Below are 25,266 nucleotides of genomic sequence, written 5' to 3'. Positions count from 1 at the left end.
CTGGCCTGGTATTTTTTTATAACAAAATATCAAGTCGAGTAAGATAAACTGGAGAGTGAGTCAGCAACCAGAACCTCAAGGCTTTCTATTGACCTGAAAGTTGGGAAGAGGGACAGAGACCTGACTGGTCACCAGCCATCTGGTCACCAGCCAGAGGCACTGCTGGCTCCACTGTCTCCAACCCCCACAGCCTGCATGGGGCTCACACCCTCGGAGGCAGGGTGGGGACTCCTTCCACTTCCTCACCAATGCACACCAGCCCCAACAACAGTGTGTGGTACAAGGCAGTCGCTCAGTTTTTCCCTTTTACATCAATGAATTAATAATCAAGCAAACTAATGGTAAAATGAACAACAGGCTGCCCAACTGAAAGAAAAACTAAAGTGTTTTGTCTTGAGACAAGGTCTCGCTCTGCCACCCAGGCTGGAGTGCAGTGGCATGACCACGGCTCACTGTGGCCTCAACCTCCTGGGCTCAAGTGATCCTCCCATCTCAGTCTCCCGAGTAGCTGGGACCACAGGCATGTGCCACCACACATGGCTAATTTTTGTACTTTTAGTAGAGATTTTTAGGGTTTCACCATGTTGCCCAGGCTGGTCTTGAACTCCTGAGCTTAAGTGATCTGCCTGCCTCGGCCTCCCAAAGTGCTAAGATTATAGGCATGAGCCACCGCACCCGGCCTAGTTAGCAAATTAATGTGCACTACCTGGGAAACTCCTGGAGACGATCGATAACAAGAAATGACCAGCCAGGTGCAGTGGCTCTCGCCTGTAATCCCACCATTTTTGGGAGGATTCACTCGAGGTGGGTGAGTTCACCTGCGGCCATGAACTCGTGATCAGCATGGGAAACATAGCGAGACCCCATCTCTACGACAAGTTTTAAATTTCGCTGGGCGTGGTGGTGCACACCTGTAGTCCTAGCCACTCGGGAGGTGGAGGCAGGAGGATCACCTGAGCCCAGGAAGTCAAGGCTGCAGTGAGTTAAGATCATGCCACAGCACTCCAGCCTGGGCAACAGAACAAGACCCTGTCTCTTTAAAAAAGAAACTACCAGTCTCTACTGTAGAGTGTGAGAACACAACAGTTGTTTTCTAAAGGCTCAAAGACGGAAGCCACACCCGTGAACATCCCAGGAACTCCCCTGGGCTCCTGCAAGCATGGCAGGTGCACGTAAGCACTGATTTCCTGCCCACGCATCTACAGGCCACCGTCAGGACACCGTCAGATCTGGCCGGGCCTGCCGTCCATGGCTGTGCTCTGGGCCCACACCACCCAAAGCACGTTCTTGTCATAGCGGAGGTAGGAAGAGCCCAGAGGGGAGACTCCCTTAACGCTGAGGTTGGGACTGACAGGAACACTTCTGTCCACACACCTTAGGCCACACATCAGATGGTCACACCTAACAACCCTCATTAAAGGATAAAGATCACAGGGAAGCCATCTGGGCCTACAGTTTTCTTCATGGCAAACAAATACGGATTCAACTCTCTCTAAAGTTCACGGCACTACTGAAGAAACTCCACAGACAGACATGACCACGAGACACAATGCACTGGAGTGACCTACACATCTCCCGCTGTCCTGCCCATTCCATGCTTTCCATCTCCACACTTCCATCTGGGATTATTTCCTTTGGAATTTCCTTTAGCACAGGCCTTCTGGTAGGAAATTCTTTCCATTTCTGTCTTCAGCAGGTATTTTTTAGCTTCATTCTTAAAAGGTATTTTTGTTGGATATCGATTCTTTCCCTAGTTGTAACTTTCCCAACATTTTGAGGTTATGTACAGCATCCCCATGTCAAGACCCTGGCTGCAAGTCTGGAAGAGGACTGGCTCGCTGACAGTTCACTCTGCCCTGTGGGTATTACCTCTGGGTGAGGCCTTCAGTTCACTGTGGAAGGCGGTCTCCAGTCTTTGACTATCATCCCTCTAGACAAGGCTCCTCAGCCCTGGCACTACGGACACCCTGGCCGACACCTCTGTTGTGGGGGCCGCTCTATACACTTCGGGTGTTTGACAGCCTCCCACCTCCACCCACGAGTGGACCCACACTCCTAGGGGCCAGGCTCAGTGGCTCATGCCTATAATCCCAGCACTTTGGGAGGCCAAGGCAGACCGATCGCTTGAGCCCATAAGTTTGAAACCAGCCTAGGTAACATGGCAAGACCTCATCTCTACAAAACTTTTTTTACGTGTTAGCCAGGCATGGTGGTGGCGCCTGTGGTCCCAGCTACTTGGGAGGCTGAGGTGGAAGGATGACTTGAGCCCAGGGTGTTGAGGCTGCAGTGAGCCGTGATTGCACTGGGCAGCCTGGTCAACAGAGCAAGATCTTGTCTCAATAAATCAACAGATCAATCAATCGATGAATTGTTTTCAGCAGAAGGGTTGGTCTGAATCAGCAGTGCTCACACAGCGGCCTCATGCCACACGCAGCTAGTAAGCAAGTGAAACAGCCAGTCCGAAGTGAGACGCACTCTAGTGTGACACACACAACCAGACCTCAGAGACCTGGTGTAACCAGACCTCAAAGACCTGGTGTAACCAAACCTCAGAGACCTGGTGTAAAATAACTCTGAGACGCACTCTAAGTGTGACACACACAACCAGACCTCAGAGACCTGGTGTGAAGTAACTCTGAGACGCACTCTAGTGTGACACACACAACCAGACCTCAGAGACCTGGTGTGAAATAACTCTGAGACGCACTCTAAGTGTGACACACACAACCAGACCTCAGAGACCTGGTGTGAAATAACTCTGAGACGCACTCTAGTGTGACACACACAACCAGACCTCAAAGACCTGGTGTAAAACAACTCGGTACCTTGTTTTTTTAATTTTTTTTTTCTGGGACGGGGTCTCACTTTGTCACCCAGGTTGGAGTGCATTGGCACGATCTCAGCTCGCTGCAACCTCTGCCTCCTGGGTTCAAGCAATTCTCCTGCCTCAGCCTCCCGAGTAGCTGGGATTACACGCACCCGCCACCACGCCCGGCTAAGTCCTGTATTTTTAATAGACATGGGGTTTCGCCATGTTGGTCAGGCTGGTCTCAAACTCCTGACCTCAAGGGATCCAGCCACCTCGGCCTCCCAAAGGGCTGGGATTACAGGTGTGAGCCACCATGACGGCCAGTTTTTTTCAATTGATTACAACAACATTTTAGATATACTGAACTAAATAAAATATATGATCAATTTCATTTGCTCCTTTTTACTTTTTTCCAATGAGGCTGCCAGAACATTTAGACCTAGGAGTGTGACTGAGACTCTCTTGCTAAATTGGAGAGCACAGTTCTAAGTCACCCCACCTACCCACAGCTGGCAGGGCAGGCCTCAGGCAGCACATTTCTTACGGACAAGGAGTAGATTTTCTTCTGTGTCTGCTGTCACCACCCAGGGTACGCGCACGCTCAACAAAAGCCAACATGTCACTGTGTAGGAGGGGCCACCTTCCCTATCTAGGACAGCCAGACAGGCATGAAGTCTCCTTTAGTCCCAAAATATTTATACAGAGTTTGTAAAAAAAAATTTCTTTTTTTTGAGACAGAGCCTTGCTCTGTCTCCCAGGCTGGAGTGCAGTGGCACAATCTCGGCTCACTGCAACCTCCGCCTCACCAGTTCAAGCGATTCTCCTGCCTCAGCCTCCCAAGTAGCTGGGACTATAGGCACGCGCCACCACACCCAGCTAACCTTTGTATCTTTAGTAAAGATGGAGTTTCACCATGTTGGCCAGGCTGGTCTTGAACTCCCGACCTCAAGCGACCCGCCCACCTCGGCCTCCTAAAGTGCTGGGATTACAGGCGTGAGCCCATGCTCGGCTCCCTTTTTTTTTTTTTTTTTTTTGAGATGGAGTTTTGCTTTTGTAACCCAGGCTGGAGTGCAACGGTGCGATCTCAGCTCACTGCAACCTCCTCCTCCCGCATTCAAGCAATTCTCCTGCCTCAGGAGTAGCTGGGATTACAGGCACATGCCACCATGACCAGCTAAATTTTTTTGTATTTTTAGCAGAGATGGGGTTTTACCATGTTGGTCAGGCTGGTTTTGAACTCCTGACCTCAAGTGATCCACCCGCCTCAGCCTCCCAAAGTGCTGGGATTACAGGCGTGAAGCCACCACACCTGGCCAGAGAGTTTGTAAATTTAACAGCCTAACAAAGTCTTTAAAGTTATACCTCAACAAATTAGATTCTGAAACCTATAAAAATCTCCTATTCAAATTTAATCTTTAGCATTCTAAAGGCCATGAACCCTTTTCACATAAACAAAATGGATTAACATTGGCTGGGCGCTGGTTTCTTTTCAAGCAATTTCTATGTATTTCCTCATTTCCTCACAATGAGCAGACACAGATCCCGTTCAATGAAGGCCCAGTGGCGCCAAGAGTAAAGGCCGGCTGGCAGGGGCTGGCTTTGTCAGGATCAGGCTCCCCACGTGGAGAGCCACGGCTGAGCGAGAGGGTGCCAGGGTGCAGCCCTTTCAACCCAGTGCCACCGCCTCCAGCTGGCAATCTGGGCTCCCGAGCTCCCTGATGGGCAGGTGGTGGCGACTCTGTCAGACCCACATCTCCTTCTGCTTCTGCCCTTTACTTTTCACTGGTGTCACTCTCCAATAAATCTTCTGTACACAGCCCATTTCAGAGTCCGCATCCTGGAGAACCCAATTTGAGATCACTGGTTTCCCCATTTTACATTTGAGAACAATGTAACAATGTGCACACCGGGCATGGTGCCTCATGCCTGAAATCCCAGCACTCTGGGAGGCCAAAGCGGGCGAATCACCTGAGGTCAGGAATTCGAGACCAGCCTGACCAACACGGAGAAACCCCGTCTCTACTAAAAGTACAAAAATCAGCCAGGCCAGGCACAGTGGCTCACTCCTGTAATCCCAGCGCTTTGGGAGGCAGAGACAGGTGGATCACTTGAGGTCAGGAGTTCAAGATCAGTTTGACCAACATGGAGAAACCCCATCTCTACTAGAAGTACAAAAATCAGCCAGGCCAGGCACAGTAGTGTCTCACGCCTGTAATCCCAGCACTTTGGGAGGGCAAGGTGCGCAGATCACTTGAGGTCGGGAGTTCAAGACCAGCCCGGCCAATATGGAGAAACCCTGTCTCTACTAAATAAAATTACAGGTGTGTGGTGCCACACACCTGTAATCCCAGCTACTTGGAAGGCTGAGGCAGGAGAATCGCTTGAACCTGGAAGACAGAGGTTGAGGTGAGCCAAGATCGTGCCACTGCACTCCACACTGGGCGACACAGCAAGACTCCATCTCAAAAAAGAAAAAAGAAACTACTGGATATCCATTCTCCATTCTCAAGCCCTCAAAAGCACCCATCCCATGAAACTCCAGGAGTCCCCAAGCTGTGTTCTGCCTGTCCCTCCAGTTCTACAGGAGTCAGGCTCAGCCCTCTCCCAGATTCACTGTGCCTGAGCAATTTCAGCTACACTGTGGCTAAGGTATGCAAAGGGAGGTGAGCCAGATCGCAAATCTGTAAACATTAACTGAAAAACTAAGGCTTGAAGGATTAACTGGGCTTTCACAAATGTCCTAAGGGCTGAAAACTAAGTCTATACTTCACAATTCTTCAAAGTAAGGATGTTCAGGGAAGGCCCTCAGCCCGCACACTGGCTCACAGAGAGGTAGTCTGCTGAGAGCGGGTCAGGTCCCTGTTGACCGTCAGCAGGAAACGTTTGGTGGCGCCTTGCGCAGAGCGCTTCCCGTACTTGGTGTTTGTCCTCTGAACCCCCAGCACACTGACCTGGTGGCTAACACCGTGACCTGCAGCCAGGGACCGGACCGGTGCTGTTCCAGCTCCAGGAAAAGACCAGACACCAGGAGGGGCTGCCGCACCTAACCAGCTGCACACGTGCCATTTCCTAATTCTGACAGAGCCCTGATAGAAACTGTAGAAACTGAGAACTTCACTTCAGTGTGGGGGAAAAGAAGACAGTATTAAAAGACTGGGTTCGGCCGGGCGTGGTGGCTCAAGCCTGTAATCCCAGCACTTTGGGAGGCCGAGACGGGTGGATCACGAGGTCAGGAGATCGAGACCATCCTGGCTAACACGGTGAAACCCTGTCTCTACTAAGAAATACAAAAAACTAGCCGGGCGAGGTGGCGGGCGTCTGTAGTCCCAGCTACTCGGGAGGCTGAGGCCGGAGAATGGCGTGAACCCGGGAGGCGGAGCTTGCAGTGAGCTGAGATCCGGCCACTGCACTCTAGCCTGGGCTACAGAGCGAGACTCCGTCTCAAAAAAAAAAAAAAAAAAAAAAAAAAAAAAAAAAAGACTGGGTTCTTACTACAGAAAATTTACAACAGGACATTTCCTGGAAAAGGTTAAACATACTTACCTTTAAATTTTGATCTGATATTTGCCAGTTCCTTGTTTATCCTTTTTATTTCTGCTTCTTTACTTTTGCCTTAAAAAAAGAACAAAAAAGCATTTTTATTTTAACTGATTTCTAAAGAAACACCATTTCCCTGATAAGACTGACACACAGAACTCACGAATGGGTTGAGGCCCCACTTCAAGGCAGGAGAAAAGCCAAAGCAGACACCTGCCTCCAACCCAGAGCCGGCAGGAAGGGGCTGCAGCAGGGCTGGGGTCGGGACCCAGCCGAGGGGAGCACCTGGGTCAGGACAGCGAAGGAGCACGTCCTGAACCGCCCGGCCGGCCGCCGCACACCCAGGGGTGCTCCACAGCACCATTTCTAACTCCACCTTTTTACCAAGCTCAGAACTCAAATACCTGCCGGACGTTTGCCATGATGAATCGTCATCCACTAATAATACCGCGGTTTACTCCTAAAATCAACTTTTACTGCCCAAAGTACACAATTTTACCACCATAGGCTTCCAATTTTCTTTTATAAATTCACCTCCACAGTTTCCTCCTGGATCAACTGCAGTTGCAAAACAGATGCAGCCTCTGCAACACGCATCCTTCAAGACTCAGCTCAGATGTGCCCGTTAAAATAAAGGCTGGGCCCATCAGCCTGCCTCCTCTGCCGTATGGACTGAATGTTTCTGTCCCCCCAAAATTCGCATGTTGAAGCCCTAAACCCAATGTCATGGTATCTGAAGATGGAATCTTTGGAAGGTGACTGGGTTTGGATGGGGTCATGAGGTGGGCCCTCATGATGGGATGAGCATTCCTACAAGAAAAGTCCTCAACAAATACGGTTAGGTACTAATATCATTAATAACATTAGGAGTGCTCCTACCAACAGGCCCAAAGGCTAGCTTCTGTCCAAAGCAGGAAAGACTGATCTACTCGGTCTATCTGTTGATAGATATTACGACCTATCTGTTACAAAATCTAGTCATTTAAAACAGTCTTTCTTTTTGGCTTATCCATCCCCAACAGCAATCAAAATACCTGAACTGACACATTTCAATTTCATGTCTCTTACTTAGTCTCTTACTTAGTTTCATGTCTCTTACTTAGTTACAGGTACCTTAGTCCGCTCTGGCTGCCATGACAAAACACCCCAGGCTGGGTGGCTGAAACAGTTTATCTCACAGTCCTGGAGGCTGGAAGGCTGTGGTCAGTGCACCAGCAGGGTGGTTTCTGGTGAGGGCTCTCTTCCTGGCTTGCAGACAGCCACCTTCTATGCGCTCATGTGGCCTTTCTTTGATGCATGCTTATGAAGCGAGCACACTCTCTCTTCCTCTTATAAGGCCACCAACCCTACAGGATTAGGATCCCACCCCTATGACTTCATTTAACCTTAACTGCCTCCTGAAAGCCCTATCTCCAAATCCAGTCACACTGGGGTTGGGGTTTCAGCATACGAACTGGGGTGGAGCCACGGAGGCAACTCAGTGCACAGCTAGAGGGAATCTTAAAGACAGACTGATGCATCTGTTCCATAAATATCCACTGAACACCTACAACTGTCCACACACTGTGCTGGGCACCAAGGCACAAGGATGAGCAAAAACAGTCATGGTCTCTGTTACCCTCATGGAAGACACAGTCTGGTAGAAGACTGTTACTGATCAAGAAGTCGCACACCTATTTAATCACCATGTACCGCATAAGGAAAGCAGATGAAGCTAGGAGGGATTACGATACAGGGAGTAGGTCTGCGCTGCAGGGCAAACAGTGGTTTGTAGGAACACGAGGGTTTTCCTACAAAATCTGGTAAGTCCACTTTGATAATATACGACTGTGATATTATACGGACATGCTGGGTCTGTCCACAGTTCCTGGCTCGTAATTCTCACAGCTCTTACTGTGATATTATACGGACATGCTGGGTCTGTCCACAGTTCCTGGTGATATTATACGGACATGCTGGTTCTGTCCACAGTTCCTGGCTCACAACTCTCACAGCTCTTACTGTGATATTAAACGGACATGCTGGGTCTGTCCACAGTTCCTAGCTCACAACTCTCACAGCTCTTACTGTGATATTAAACGGACATGCTGGGTCTGTCCACAGTTCCTAGCTCACAACTCTCACAGCTCTTACTGTGATATTATACGGACATGCTGGGTCTGTCCACAGTTCCTGGTGATATGCTGGTTCTGTCCACAGTTTCTGGTGATATTATATGGACACGCTGGGTCTGTCCACAGTTCCTGGCTAACAACTCTCATAGCTCTTGGTATTTTTCCCCAAGGCAGGCCCTGAGACTAGCAAGGGACTCTAACACCCCCCACCTTTCTGTCTTGGAGCTGGCCACAAATAAATTCTCTGACCTACCTTGTCTGACTGTGGGTCACAAGACCCCCATTTCTCAAGGGGCCCTGCCCCACACCCTGGGGAAGGAATGCTACACAGAGAGGCCAGGAAGAATCTGCACAGACAGGCTCTGCTGGGTTTAGATCACACCCTTTTGGTCCAGTCCCATTTGTACACTGCTGTCAATCATGCCTATCCAATGAAGTCTCCACAAAAGGCCCAGGCGGACAGGGTTTGGGGAGCGTCCAGATAACTGAACACATGGGGATCCCTGGAGGGACATGGAGCAGCCATGCCCCAGTACCACGCCCTACGCATCACTTCACCTGCACCCTTCATACTAGCCTTTATGATCAAATAAACGTGTTTCCCTGAGTTCTGTGAGCTACTCTAGCAAACTAATTGAATCCAAAGAGGGGGTCATGAGATGTCCATTCACAGTCTGTCATGCAGGAGCGCAGGTCACAACCTGAGGCTTGAGGCTAACATGAGAAGTAGGAGGCAGTCCTGGGACTGCCCTGTGGGGTCTGACACTACCTCCAGGTAGACGGTGTCAGAATCGAGTTGGAGGACACCCAGCTGGTGCCCACTGCAGAACAGATTGCTTGTCTGCTGATGGGGAGAAATCCCCACATATTTTGGGGTCACAGAAGTCTTCTGTGTTGTAGTGGGACAGCAGAGGAATAAGAGCTTAAAGTCTTTTCTCAGCTCACACCCATGAAATTTGGGAATTCTCCATTGTACAAAAGAGGGAAAATGTACATTAGACATGCGACAATCAAACTTTCAGTACATGCTAAATCTATTGCTAAATGGCCCTTGCTCAACAAATACTTGCATGTACGTCACAAGCCAGGCATGGGAGAGAGACGAGACCACGTGTAGTTAAACTCTACCTGGACCAGCCGTGAAAACTAAGGCTTAAAGAGTACAAAGTGATCTTAATAGGGACACACGTTTAACAAGCACTGTCAAAATACAATTATTCATCACACAGGGTAAGGTGAGTTGTGTGCAAAAACAAGTTTGTGTACATTTAAGTCACTTTTCATTTTTATTTTTTATTTTTTAAAAAATTAAAAATCGGCCGGGCGCGGTGGCTCAAGCCTGTAATCCCAGCACTTTGGGAGGCCAAGACGGGCGGATCACGAGGTCAGGAGATCGAGACCATCCTGGCTAACACGGTGAAACCCCGTCTCTACTAAAAAATACAAAAAACTAGCCGGGCGAGGTGGCAGGCGCCTGTAGTCCCAGCTACTCGGGAGGCTGAGGCAGGAGAATGGCGGGAACCCGGGAGGCGGAGCTTGCAGTGAGCTGAGATCCGGCCACTGCACTCCAGCCTGGGCGACAGAGCGAGACTCCGTCTCAAAAAAAAAAAAATTAAAAATATGGCCAGGAGCGGAGGTGCCTCATCCCAGGCAGGTGGATCGCCTGAGGTCAGGAGTCTGAGACCAGCCTGGCCAACGTGGTGAAACCCCGTCTCTACTGAAAATACAAAAATTAGCCAGGTGTGGTGGCAGATGCCTGTAGTCCCAGCTACTTGGGAGGCTGAGGCAGGAGAATCACTTGAACCTGGGAGGCAGAAGTTGCAGTGAGCCGAGGTGACACAGCAAGATTCCGTCCCAAAAAAGAAAAAAAAGAAAAAAGAAAACACAGAGACAAGTTCTCACTGTGGTATTTGGGCTGGTCTCGAACTCCTGAGCTCAAGCAGTCCTCTCACCTCGGCCTCCTAAAGTGATGGGATTACAGGTGTGAGCCACTGCACCTGGCCCTAAGTCACTTTTTTAAAGCAACAATAAATCTGACTATTTAAAAAACCTTCTCAAGTGAGTCTTTGGTTTAAGGATCTCTGGCTGAAGTAAAAGGCCTCTGCAGCAACCCATCCATATCAGAACATGGCACAAGCGGCCCCGCCAGGCCTGGTGCGCACAGATCAGAGGACAAGGAGTTCACCCCTGCCCTACGCAGTCACGGGGCCTAACGCAACCACTGCTGCTTCCAAAACTGATCTTGCCTCCCCCACAAGACAAGCTCCCTCCTCCAGAACATCATTTGTCTTTTACCACACATTTGCTAACAAATAAGGCTGAATGTTTCCTGAATTGAACAAACACTCCTTTGAGCCAGTCCTGCCCTAGAAAACTCCAGATGGACAGGTGGTCAGAACAGGAAAATCAAGTGCCTATGAGGTGGCTCCCCCACCCAGCACTGCCCCAGGTGCTGGGAACACACCAGCTTCTGCCCTCAGAGGACCTTCAACAAGACACAGACACACCCAAACCTCCTGTCCCCGTCTATTCCCAGCCCTGAAAGCTGCTCACGGCAGTGACCCCTGGGCAGGCTGCCCAGTCTCAGCATCCCCACTCCTCTCTGTATGATGGCTGACCAGCGGATGGCTCCGCAAGAAAGCAGGGCAGCAGGCACAGGAGGATGCTGGCAGCCTGACGCCCCCCAGGATGACAGGTTTTTTGAACTTGGCTGAAAGTCATGAAAACAGTGTCTTGGGAGCTTCTGCCACACAAAGCCTGCAGGCGGCTTCACACGGCTGGGACTGCGCATGAGTGAAGCACTCTGCACTGGGTGCAGTGTGTCAGTGTGCATGTGCCTCACGTGTGTGTGCACCACTCACTGTGTGTGTACATGTGTGTTTCTCACAAAGGTGTACACAGATCTGTGCTATTAAGTCTGCAACTGGGGACCTTGTGCTCTCTCCCTGTCATGTGCCCTCTACTTTACCCACCCAAACACCAGGGAAAGAAACCACTCTGAGGGGGAACTTATGTTGTCCAGAATCAACAGAGCTCAGATCCAAAGCAGAAATAATAAAAACCTGGGGGCAGGAGAAAGAGAAAGTAATACTACATGAGCTAAATCAACTTTCCTAAGCGGAATCTACAGATTTTACGTAAGGTTGCGAAATCAGAAACGAAGAGCACATAATGTAGAGTTACAGAGGTAACTGGCAGGAGACACAGGCCGTTAAACCCGTCTCCTCTGTGGAACAAACACACAGACAAGTCACAGCTTCTCATCCACAGCTTTAATTGCCCAATTTTCAACACACACACACACACACACACACACGTACACACCAAATACACACATACACAAATACACACACATACATACAAATACACATACACACCAAATACACAAATACACACATACACACACACACACACCAAATACATACACAAATACACACAAATACACATACACACAATACACACATACACAAATACACACACAAACACACACACGGACACACCAAATACACACATACACACACACACATACATACACAAATACACACACAAATACACACACATACACAAATACACACACATACACACATGTACACACCAAATACACACATACTCAAATACACACATACACACCAAATACACACACATACACAAATACACACAAACACATACACAAATACATGCACACATACACAAATACACATACACATGTACACACACACAAATACACATACACAAATACACAAATACACACAAATACACGTACCCACCAGATACACACCTTTACAAACACATATGAATACACATTTATACAAACACAAATACACATATATACACACAAATGCACACACAAACCAAATAAACACAAGTACACAAATGTACACACCACACACAAATATACATATACACACATTTACAAACACAAATACTCAAAAATACACACATGTACACAAACACAAATACAACTTATATACACGAATATAAACACAAATACAACATACACATATACGTACATACATATAAACACAAATACACATATACACACACAAATACACACATGTACACACACACGCAGAAACACAAATATACATACATAACACACATACACACACACTTTAAAATGAGGGCAGGCCAGCCCCTGAGGAGAAGCATGGAGGGTGGTGACGAGTGAACCTGGGGGCCGGCACACGAGGTAGGAATCCAAGCCCAGCCTCTGACTCACTCTGTTGTGCCTCTGAGCTCCAGCTCCCTCAAAAGGAAAGCCACCAAGGGCTGCACAACCTCACGGCATCATGTCTGTGCAGGAGAAGGTAGAGAGGCCGGGCACAGTGGCTCACGCCTGTACTTTGGGAGGCTGCACTTTGGGAAGCTGAGGTAGGCGGATCACCTGAGGTTGGGAGTTCAAGACCAGCCTAGAAAGCGTGGTAAAACCCCATCTCTACTAAAAATACAAAAATTAGGCCTGGTGGCACGCGTCTGTAATCCCAGCTACTTGGGAAGCTGAGGCAGGAGAATTGCTTGAACCCAGGAGTCGGGGGTTGCAGTGAGCCAAGATTACATCATTGCACTCCAGTCTGGGCAACAGAGTGAGACTCTGTCTCAAAAAAAAAAAAAAAAAGCGTCTCGGCCAGACCTGAGGACAGGAGAGCCCAAGCAGCCCGTGTCCACAGAGGATTGAGCGTGATGCAAGAACCAGGGCTGAAGTGACCCGGCCCAGCGCCCCTACTGAGCAGAGACGACGCAAAAGCAGGGAAAAGAGGAGGTGCAATGACAGCGTGCGGACGCAGCCAGGGACTTCTAACTGCAGCTGCCAGGCAGGCCACTGTGTGAAGACAACAGAGGAGGGCTCTCAACAGTAGAAAAGCCACCCAGACCATGTCTCTTCTGACAGTTCAGGAAAATTAATTTCACATAAAAATAAGCAATCAGGGCCAGGCGCGGTGGCTCACGCCTGTAATCCCAGCACTTTGGGAGGCCGAGACGGGTGGATCACGAGGTCAGAATATCGGGACCATCCTGGCTAACACGGTGAAACTCCATCTCTACTAAAAAATACAAAAAAACTAGCCGGGCGAGGTGGCGGGCACCTGTGGTCCCAGCTACTCGGGAGGCTGAGGCAGGAGAACGGCGTGAACCTGGGAGGCGGAGCTTGCAGTGAGCCACGATCCGGCCACTGCACTCCAAGCCTGGGCGACAGAGCAAGATTCCGTCTCAAAAAAAAAAAAAATAAGCAATCAGGCCAGGCGCAGTGGCTCACGCCTATAATCCCAGCACTTTCGGAGGCTGAGGCGGGTGGATCACTTGAAGTCAGGAGTTCGAGACCAGCCTGAGCAACATGGTGAAATCCCATCTCTACTAAAAACACAAAAATTAGCCAGGCATGGTGGCGTGCACCTGTAATCCCAGCTACTGGGGAAGCTGAAGTGGAAGAATCACCTGAACCCGAGAGGCAGAGGTTGCAGTGAGCCGAGATCATACCACTGCACCCCAGCCTGGGCGACTGGGCAACAGAGAGAGAGCCTGTCTCAAAAACGAGAAAGACAATCTAGCATGACCACGGCTGAGATCACGGATGATGACCTGCAGGCAAGACTGATACATTCAAGTCAACCACCATGTCCTAAATTTACCAAAAATGCTCTAGTAGACGCCGCATGATCAGTGTGGCACCCCTGCAGTTGCGGTGGATGCAGGTAACAATCTGAGCACTCCAGCGTCTATCAGGGACTCTCCTGTAAAGGAGCAGAGCGTGCTCCTGTTCCTGGCCAGGAGCCAATTCGTGCCACGGACACTGCACTGATCTCCACAAGGCAGAGGGCTTCACAGGAGGACTTCAGCCACCCCACCTTGCCAGGAACAGATCAAGCAAAAACTCTTATCTTTTTAGATAAATTAGCTTGAGGGGAAGGGGAGGAGCTGAATTCTGAAAGGGTAAAGCATGAGCAAGAGTAACTGACCCACAGCAACAAGCCCAGCCACACGCAGAGTCTGATCTTCGTTAAAGAGACGCTGGCTGGGCCGGGCACGGTGGCTCACGCCTGAAATCCCAGCGCTTTGGGAGGCCAAGGCGGGCAGATCACGAGGTCAGGAGATCAAAACCATCCTGGCTAACACAGTGAAACCCCGTCTCCACTAAAAATACAAAAAAAAATTAGCCAGGCGTGGTGGCGGGCGCCTGTAATCCCAGCTGCTCGGGAGGCTGAGGCAGGAGAATGGCGTGAACTCAGGAGTCGGAGCTTGCAGTGAACCGAGATGGTGCCACTGCACTCCAGCCTGGGCAACAGAGCAAGACCCCGTCTCAAAAAAAAAAAAAAAAAAAAGAGACACTGGCCGTGGCCATCCTGCACTGTCCCTGTCTGCAACAAGCCCAGCCACACAGAGTCTGATCCTCGTTGAAGAGACGCTGGCCGTGGCCATCCTGCACTGTCCCTGTCTGAACAGCAGCCAGCCCATCAGCACTAAGGGCACTGTACTTACACCAGGGAATATTCACAGTGGACTTAGGAATTCTGATGGCTAATGAGTAACCTGAACATGCCATAGCGACCGGCAAAAGCAAGTTACAATTTGCCCTCTATGAAGTAGCAAGGAACACACTCTACAGGGGCAGGCTGGGATAAAAGCTCTCGAATTTTTAGAATTATTGTCCCTGGTCATTCTTCAGGAACAGCATGCTGGTTAATGATATCTTGTTTATAGGCTGAACTAATCAACAGAGAGGATTAGTATTCCGGGAACAGCCCAAATTCCAAAACAAATAGTAAAGGAGCCTGTAACAGATTATTATAAAATACCGAACTACCAAAATCTTATGTCCTTGCAATGGGCAACAAAACTTGGTCTACAGAGTTTGTCTGTATATAAACTGATTTCAGACTGGGCACACTGGCTCACGCCTGTAATTCCAGCACCTTGGGAGGCCAAAGTGGGAGGGCTGTTTGAGCCCAGGAACTCAAGACCAGCCTAGGCAACATAGGGAGACCCGGTCTCTACAAATAATTTTTTTAAAAAATCAGACAGGTGTGGTGGTGCATACCTGTGGTCCCAGCTACTAGGGAGGCTGAGGTGGGGGGATCACCTGAGCACAGGAAGTCAACGCTCCAGTGAGCCAGGACAGCATCACTGTACTCGAGCCTAGGCAACAAGGTGAGACTCTGCCTCGAAGAAATAAAGTGATTCCACCGAGTAACCCAAAAGCCCAAAACTGACCAAGCCCAAGAATTTTTGAAGGAAGCTGTAATTGCTAACATCACTATTAAGGTGGTTAGCACAGCAGTCAGCCAAGCAAACTCTGAAAGCAGGCCTAGACTGGAATGTCACTCCACGTTTCACTAGCTATGTGACTCTGGGCTATCAACTTAACCACAATCTGCCTCAGTTTCTCTTCTTCAAATAGGAGTACCATCAATGAAAGAGCTGCGATGAGAAGTGTGAGATAAGAAGCAAAGCACTGGTCCAGCCACGAGAAGCTACTGTGCCCATCACCAAGGATAACCTCACAAGTTCTTTTTTTTTTTGAGACAGAGTCTTGCTCTGTCACCCAGGCTGGAGTGCAGTGGTGAGATCTTGGCTCACTGCAACCTCCACCTCCCAGGTTCAAGCGACTCTCCTGCCTCAGCCTCCCAAGTAGCTGGGATTACAGCCATCCGCCACCCGCCTAGCTAACTTTTGTATTTTTAGTAGAGACAGGGTTTCGCCATGTTGGTCAGGCTGGTCTTGAACTCCTGACCTCATGATCCACCCACCTCGCCCTCCCAAAGTGCTGGGATTACAGGCATGAGCCACCACACCCGGCTCGTTCTCTTTATTCACGCACAGGAGGGACGAGACTCAGTACAGAAACCCTCAGAGAAGCAAACTGGAATAAAAGGGTTCAAAGAGTACTAACAACTGTTTCGCTACAAAGCCACAGAGGTAAATGCATGTGTGGCTCTGACAAATGTTAACGGGCATATCTTTTCTTGACAGTTTTATTGGGAAATAATTCACATACCACCCAATTCACTCATTTAAAGCATGTAATTCAATGGCTTTTTGTACAATCACAGAGTTGTCCATCAATCTAACTTCAGAAAATTTTCACCTCCCCACAAGGGGAGTGAGCCACTCACTCACCAATCACCCCTTCCCAGACCCTAGCAAGTAGCAGTGGACTTTTTACCAATTTCTATAGATTTACATCTTCTAAACATTTCACATAAATGGAATAACACGTGGGCTTCTGTGACTGGTTTGTGTCACTTAGTATAGTTTTCAAGGTAGTATTAATTACTATTTCATTACTTTTTAATGCTTAGTAAAATTCCATTGTGTGGCTATACCATATTTCGTTATCAATTCATCACTTGATGGATTTTTGGATTCCTTACACTTTTTTGGCTATCATGAATAACATCGCTATGAACATTTCATGTTCCAGTTTTTCTATCAACATGATTTTTGTTTCTTGGGTACATATCTAAAAATACAATTCTTGGTCATAGGAATTTCTGTTTAACATTTTCAGGAACCTGACAAGATGTTTTCCAAGGGCAGCTCCATTCTACATCACCACCAGACAAGAATGAGTGTTCCAACTTCTCCATAACCTCGATGACACTTGTTATTGTCCATCTTTTTTATTTTTTTTATTTTGTTTTTTAGATGGAGTCTCCCTCTGTTGCCCAAGCTGGAGTGCAGTGGCACGATCTCGGCTCACTGCAAACTCCATCTCCCGGGTTCAATCAATTCTCCTGCCTCAGCCTCCCAAGTAGCTGGAATTCCAGGCGCCTGCCACCACACCCAGCTAATTTTTGTACTTTTAGTACAGATGAGGTTTCACCATATTGGTCAGGTTGGTCTCAAACTCCTGAGCTCAGGTGATCCACCCATCTTGGCCTCCCAAAGTGCTGGAATTACAGCTGTGAGCGCCCGGCCTCATCTTTTTTATTACAGCCATCTGGGTAAGTGTGATGCAGTATCTCATTGTGATTTTGATTTGCATTTTTCTGATGGCTTTTATATGCTTACTGAACATTCGTAAATCAATTTGGAAGAAATGTATATTTTAATACTTCATCAATTTTTTTTTTTTTTTTTTTTTTTGAGACGTAGTCTCACTCTGTTGCCCAGGCTGGAATGCAGTGACATGACTTCGGCTCACTGCAACATCCACTTCCTAGGTTAAAATGATTCTTGTGCCTCTGCCTCCCAAGAAACTGAGATTACAGGTGCATGCCGCCACACCCAGTTAATTTTTATATTTTAGTAGAGACGGGGTTTCATCACGTTGGCTAGGCTGGTCTTGAACACCTGACCTCGGGTGAGCCACCTACCTCAGCCTCCCAAAATGCTGGGATTCCAGGTGTGGCCACCGCACCCACGGCCCCTAACACTTCATCAATTTTTCAATTTAGTTGTCTTATCATGAAGTTCTTTATATATTCTAGATAACAGGCCCTTTATCAGGTACATGGTTTTCAAATATTTTCTCATTCTCAGGTTGCCATTTCACCTTCTCAATAGTATTTTGTAGCACACGTTATTAAGTCCAAATCAACTTTTTTTTTTTTTTGTCATTTGCACATCCGTTGTCACCTAGGAAATCATATTCCAGACCGGGTACAGTGGCTCATGCCTGTAATCCCAGCACTTTGGGAAGCTGAGGCAAGCAAATGGGGTTTGGCCAACATGGCGAAACCCCATCTGTACAAAAAACACAAAAATCAGCTGGGCATGGTGGTACAGGCCTGTGGCCCCATCTACTCAGGAGGTTGAGGCAGGAGAATCGTATGAACCTGGGAGGCGGAGGTTGCAGTGAACCAAGATCACGCCACTGCACTCCAGCCTGGCAACAGAGCAAGACTCTGCCTAAAAAAAAAAAATTCCAAAGTCACAAAAACTTACTATTTTTTTTTTAGTAGAAGTCTCATAGCTCTTACAGTTGGGTTTATGATCCATTTGGAGTTATTTCTTGTGCATAGTGTAAGGTAGGAGTCCATTTACATACTTTTACATGTAGATCCATCATCCCAGCACCATTTGTTCAAAAGACTATTCTTTTCCCCCACCACTGAATTGTCTCGGCACTCCTGCTGAAAACCAATTCACCAAAAATGTAAAGGTTTACTACTGCACTCTCAATGTTATCTCACTATGTATCTGTCCTTATACTAGTACCTTACTATCTTAACTATTAGTGTATTAAGTTTTAATTCTCCAATCCTGTTCTTTTTTGCATCTATGGAGATGACCAGGTATTTTTTTTATTAATGTAAGTATTACATTGACTGATTTTCAGATGTTAAACCAACCTTGCATTCCTGGGACAATTCTCACTTGAATCTGGTATATAATCCTTTTTTTCTTTTTTTGAGATAAAGTCTCGCTCTGTCACCCAGGCTGGAGTACAGTGGCATGATCTCGGCTCACTGCAACCTCCACCTCCCGAGTTCAAGCGCTTCTCCTGACTCAGCCTCCCAAGTAGCTGGGACTACAGGCACACGCCACCACACCCAGGTAATTTTTGTATTTTTAGTAGAGACGGGGTTTCACCATGTTGGCCAGGCTGGTCTCCACCTCCCGACCTCATGATCCACCTACCTTGGCCTCCCAAAGTACTGGGATTACAGGTGTGAGCCACCAAGCCTGGCCTGTATAATCCTTTTTATATGCTGTTGCTGGATTCAACTGGCTAGCAGTTGGTTGAAGATTCTTGTTTCTATATTCATGATAATAGTCTGTAATATTCCTTTCTTGTCATGTCTTTGTCTAGTTTTGATCTCAGCATAACACTGGCCTTATGGAATGGGTTAAGTATTCCCTCCTATTTTTCCAAAGAGTTTGTAAAGGACTGGTATTAATTATTTTCTTGAGATAGAGTCTCACTCCATCATCCAGGCTGGAGTGCAGTGACGCAATCTTGGCTCACTGCAACCTCCACCTCTCGGTTTCAAGCGATTCTCCTGCCTCAGCCTCCAGAGTGGCTGGGACTACAGGCACGCCACCACACTCAGCTAATTTTTGTATTTTTAGTAGAGATGGGGTTTCACCATGCTGGCCAGGCTGGTCTTGAACTCCTGACCTCAAATGATCACCCATATCGGCCTCCCAAACTGCTGGGATAACAGGCGTGAGCCACTGCACCCAACCAGGGCTGGTATTAATTATTTAAGTGTTTAGTAGAACTCAAATAATGACAAGCTCAACCGGGATTTTTCTAGAGAAGCCACCTGTCCCAGAGCTTATTGTTGTGACAAGTTTTTTTTTTGTTTTTTGGTTTTTGGGTTTTCTTTTGAGATGGAGTTTCACTCTTGTTGCCCAGGCTTGAACACAATGGCGCGATCTCAGCTCACTACAATACCCACCTCCTGGGTTCAAGAAATTCTCCTGCCTCAGCCTCCCAAGTAGCTGGGATTACAAACGTGCACCACCATGCCTAGGTAATTTTGTATTTTTAGCAGAGACGGGGCTTCACCAAATTGGCCAGGCTGGTCTAGAACTCTTGACCTCAAGTGATCCGAGTGACTCGGCCTCCCAAAGTGCTGGGATTACAGGCATGAGCCACTGCGCCCGGCCGTGAAAAGTTTGTAAATTATTAATTCAATCTAATTACTTATTATAAGTCTATTTGGGTTTTCTTTAATGGAATGCTTCACAAATCTGTGTGTCCTTCTCACACAGGGGCCATGCTAATCTCTGCACTGTTCCAATTTTAGCATATGTGCTGCCAAAGTGACCAACTATTCAGATTTTCTATTTCTTCTTGAGTTAGCTTCAGTCACGACTTTCTAGGAATTTATCCACTTCAACTAAGTTATCTAGTATTTTGTCACACAATTATTCATGGAATTCTCTTACAATCATTTTTATTTCTGTAAGGTGAATAATAATCTCCCCTCTCATTCCTGCTTTCAGCAATCTGAGTCTTCTTTTTATCTCAGTCAGTCTCACTAAGTTTGTCAATTTTGATGATCTTTTCAAATAAACCATCTTTGCTCTCATCTTTGTTATGTTCTTCCTTCTCCTTGCTTTAGGTTTTACTCGTGCTTTTCCTGGTGGCTTAAGGTGAAATAGTAGGCTAATGATTTCAGATCTGTCTTTTTTAATGTAGGTATTTACAGTTATAAATTTCCCCAAGCCCTGCTATCACTGCAGTGTCTAATTTTTGGAATGCCGTGTTTTTAATTCACATTTATCTCCAAGTTTTTTTTTAAGAGACGTCTTGCTTTGTCACCCAGGATGGAATGCGGTGGCATGATCATAGCTCACTGTGGCCTCAAACTCCCAGGGTAAACAATCCTCCTGTCTCAGTCTCCCACGTAACTGGGCCCTAAGGGCACACCTCTAGGCCTGGCTAATTTTTTTATTTTTAGTAGAGATGGGGTTTTGCCATGTTGACTAGGCTGGTCTCGAACTCCCAACCTAAAGTGATCTGCCCACTTATATATATAAGGGAGGTCGTCCTCTGTTTATTTTGTTTACCTGGAACTATCTTAATTTCCTTTTTTGTGTGTGTGACAGGATCTCGCTCTGTTCGCCCAGGCTGGAGTAGTGCCGTGGCACAATCTTGGCTCATTGCAACCTCCGCCTCCCAAGTTCAAGCAATTCTTGTGACTCAGCCTCCTGAGTAGCTGGAATTACAGGCGTGCGCCATCATGCCTGGCTAATTTTTGTATTTTTAGTAGAGACGGGGTTTCACCATGTTGGCCAGGCTGGTCCCGAACTCTCGACCTCAGATGATCCACCCACCTTGGTCTCCCAAAGTGCTGGGATTACAGGCGTGAGCCACCGCGCCCGGCCAATTTCTCTATTTTCAAAGGATAGTTTTGCTGGACACAGAATTCTCAACTGACAGTCTCTTTCAGAAACAGGATTTTCCCACTGAGCTAGCTCGTATGATGGCAAGCTCAGTAAATGGGACAGGTCCGAGAGTGACATGCTCTGCAGCCGAGACTTGCTGAGGAGCTCCAGCCTTGATGTGTCCCCTCCAGTGGCTGCCAGGCTGCTGGCTTTCCCAGCTACCATGGTAATAAGGCAGCTGGTTTCCATGGTTACGACGGAGCTGGGGAGAGGAGAATGGGAGGAGGTTGAGTTAGAGGTTCCACGGTTGTTCACAGATAAATGCTCCTAAGAGTGTCACAACCTTTCGTTAATTTTGAGTTCCTACAGTTGATTTTGACCATTTTTGCCAGTGCTTTCACTGCTTTTATGAAGGACTGGATTACAGAGGCCTCACTCCACCATTCTGGGTAAGTGGCATTTCTGATGCAGACTCAAAGCTGTCACGAATAAAGAGTGTTTAGCACACATGCCTCTGTTGATTCTGTTTTCTAAACCTCCACACGTCACTCCTACCTTTCCACTCCAGATCCTCGCTACCTCCTCTGGACCAAAGCAATCGATCTTTTCCTAACTGGCTTTCCTGCCTCTAAGCCTCATTAAAACCCATCCTCTATATTCAAAATGACCATTCTTTTCCTCTTCTTTTCTAATTTTCTGTAGAGATAAGGTCTCACTAAGCCGCCCACACTGGTCTTGAACTCCTGAACTCAAAAGTGATTCTCCAGCTTAGGTCTCCCAAAGTGCTGGGATTACAGGCCTGAGCCACCGTGCCTGGCCTCAAAATGACTGTTCCACTAGCAAAACAGAAATTGAGGCTGGGTGCATTGGCTCATGCCTGTAATCCCAGCACTTTGGGAGGCCGAGGCAGGCAGATTACCTGAGGTCAGGCATTCAAGACCAGCCTGCCCAACATGGTGAAACCCCATTTCTACTAAAAATACAAAAACTAGCCAGGCGTGGTGGCGGGCACCTATAATCCCAGCTACTCGAGAGGCTGAGGCAGGAGAATTGCTTGAACCCAGGAGGTGGAGGTTGCAGTGAGCTGAGATCTTACCACTGCACTCCAGCCTGGGTGACAAGGGAGAGATTCCATCTCAAAAAAAATTTTTAAAATTGAGTGTCATTCCCCTGCTTAAAATACTTAAACAGCCCACATCCTAGACAGGAGGTCCCTACCATCTGGTTTTGGCCTGCCTCTCCCACCTTGGTCTCCAGCCACATTCCCGTGCCCCACTAGGCCCTACCCATGCTAGGAATCCCCCTCAATGTATTGCACATGTCCTGCTGCTGCTCCTGCCTCTCTGCAGTGTGGCACACGGTACTGCCCACCTTTTCCAAACCACCCCCCACATCCCATCAGCCTAGCAAGACCAGAGCCAAGCATCACCCCTGCATTCCACGCCTGACCTCTCCTAAGCTGTTCACCCCTCATACCATTTACCACTCTGCATTACACAGGCCTGAGCTACTCGAGGACAGTCAGTGTTTAGCATTCTAGTAAGAGCCATCATCTTTAAAAAGCTCTACAAAAGGCCCTACTCCACCTGTCCCCCACCTCCATTCTCTCCTAACCTAACCCCTTACTGCCTTTCCGCCCAGGATTGCTGTCCTAAAGCCACATGGGCCTCCTGCTGTTTCTTCTGTGCAGCTGTCATCCTCCCCCACAAAGGCCTCTGCACTTACTACTCCTCCCTCTGCCAAGACGCCCTCCCCACTGACTTGTACATGTCCACCGCCTCACTAGCTCCAGGTCCTTGCTCAACTGCTGCCTTCACAGCAGGGCCGGTCCTGATCATTCTACTTAAAATTGAACACCTGTACCCTCATTTACCCAACCATCTTCCCTCCTTATTATTTCTCTGTTGTGTTTATCATCTCCTAACATCCCACTAAACTCTGTTTTTCTTCTTGATCTCTACCCACTAGAATGTAAGCTCCATGTGAACATGGAGTTGTTTTACTCCCTGCCACAGTCCCAGAATCCTGGGAAGTACCTGGCATTGTAGCAGGCACTCAATAAATACTTGGTAAGAATAAATGCCCTGCAGACAGCAGGTACCCAATAATAGCACCACATCTGAGTACTCATAATGCACCAAAAACTGCCCCAAGAGCTTCTGAGCAATAGAGCTGGAAAACAACCAGCATTTCCTGAGCGACGGGATCACCAGAGATGCTATGTCAATCTCTACAGCATCCTCTCCTTCGGGGCCCCCATCACATCCATCCTGACTGCCGACCTGTCCGCTTTTCCTCCAAACAAGTGCTCTATTCTGGTCATTTCAGTTGCCACCTGCATCTCCAGTGGGGACTCTTGCAGCTTTCACCTTCCACTCCTCACCTCCAACCTACTTTCCACAGAGAAGCTGGCATCAAGGGAGGAGACCACCTCTCATATTGTCTTATACCCAACTTCTGCTTCCAAAGAAGAAGAAGTAAAAACTAAAAGGCAGAAATGAAATCCACGAGCACACAGCCCAGTGCCACACCCTGGGCCTGGTAGTTAAAGATCCACCCCAACCTAATCGGTTATATTATCTATAGATTACAGACATTGTATAGAAAAGCACTGTGAAAATCCCTATCCTGTTCTGTTCCGTTCTAATTACTGGTGCATGCAGCCCCCAGTCACGTACCCCCTGCTCACGCAACCGATCACGGCCCTCTCACGCACACCCCCTTAAAGTTGTGAGCCCTTAAAAGGCACAGGAAATGCTCACTCGGGGAGCTCGGTTGTTGGAAGACGTGAGTCTTGCCAAAGCTGCCGGATGAATAAAGCTCTTCCTTCTTTTTTTTTTTTTTTTTTTTTTGAGACGGAGTCTCGCTCTGTCGCCCAGGCTGGAGTGCAGTGGCCGGATCTCAGCTCACTGCAAGCTCCGCCTCCCGGGTTCACGCCATTCTCCTGCCTCAGCCTCCCGAGTAGCTGGGACTACAGGCGCCCGCCACTGCGCCCGGCTAGTTTTTTTTTTTTTTGTATTTTTTAGTAGAGACGGGGTTTCACCGTGTTAGCCAGGATGGTCTCGATCTCCTGACCTTGTGATCCGCCCGTCTCGGCCTCCCAAAGTGCTGAGATTACAGGCTTGAGCCACCGCGCCCGGCCAGCTCTTCCTTCTTTAACTGGGTGTCTGAGGGGTTTTGTCTGTGGCTTGTCCTGATACAGCGTAATAGTCTCATATAATTACATCAGACCTGTCACTCACTCGCTTTCCTTCGGCAGCTTCCTACAAGGCACCTAGGATAAAATCAGACTCATGCCAGAGCCTTCAAGGCCCAGCACATTCTGGCCTCCCCCAGCAATCCGGCTTATACCAGCTCCTCTCCTTGCTCACTGAGTTCCGACGGTACAGCCTCTCAGATCCTGAAATACAACAAGATCTCCACCACCTCAAGCCCTTCTCCCCTCCAAGCTGGGACAAGGCTGGTCCCAGGCAGCTTCAGGACCCAGCTGAAATGTCACTTCCACAGAGAGGTCTTTCAGGAACACCTAACCTAAGGGAGTCTCCTTTTATCATCCACCATGATAAACTGCCTCGGCGTCACACAATATGACCACATAACAAACCTGCACATGTACCCCAGAATCTAAAGTAAAGGCTGAAATTCTTTTTTAAAGCCATCAAAAAACACATAAGAAAAAACATTTCAGTTCAGGGTTTAAACAAATCTCTTGGAAAAGTCAAGTATTCAAACTCCACTGGACTGACCCATCATTACCAATGACAGAATCTACTGACTAAACTACTGAGAGAAACGACAGAATCTACCAACTAAACTACTGAGAAAAATGACACAATCTACCGACTAAACTACCAAGAGAAACAACACAATCTACTGACTAAACTACCGAGAGAAACGACGGAATCTACCGACTAAACTACTGAGAGAAATGACGGAATTTACGACTAAACTACTGAGAGAAACGACGGAATCTACGACTAAACTACTGAGAGAAATGACACAATCTACCGACTAAACTACTGAGAGAAA

General features: G+C 47.9%; 1 protein-coding gene and 1 pseudogene across 4 annotated transcripts in view; both read right to left on the bottom strand.

Annotated features, from left to right (window-relative positions):
- The window catches only part of AP2A2 (adaptor related protein complex 2 subunit alpha 2), a 94,163-nt gene that overhangs the window by 46,200 nt on the left and 22,697 nt on the right, over positions 1-25,266 (bottom strand). For all 4 annotated transcript variants that reach the window (XM_025355973.1, XM_025355970.1, XM_025355972.1 and 1 more), the window contains one exon: positions 6,353-6,421. In XM_025355973.1, coding sequence (XP_025211758.1) covers positions 6,353-6,421 — 69 coding nt within the window. The remainder of the gene's footprint in view (positions 1-6,352; positions 6,422-25,266) is intronic.
- LOC112607448 lies at positions 20,074-20,174 on the bottom strand (annotated as a pseudogene).

The sequence above is a fragment of the Theropithecus gelada genome, chromosome 14 (genome assembly GCF_003255815.1).
Source record: "Theropithecus gelada isolate Dixy chromosome 14, Tgel_1.0, whole genome shotgun sequence".
Lineage (NCBI taxonomy): Eukaryota > Metazoa > Chordata > Mammalia > Primates > Cercopithecidae > Theropithecus > Theropithecus gelada.
The sequence above is the reverse complement of the archived record's forward strand: the minus strand, read 5'-3'. Positions and strand labels throughout refer to the sequence as shown.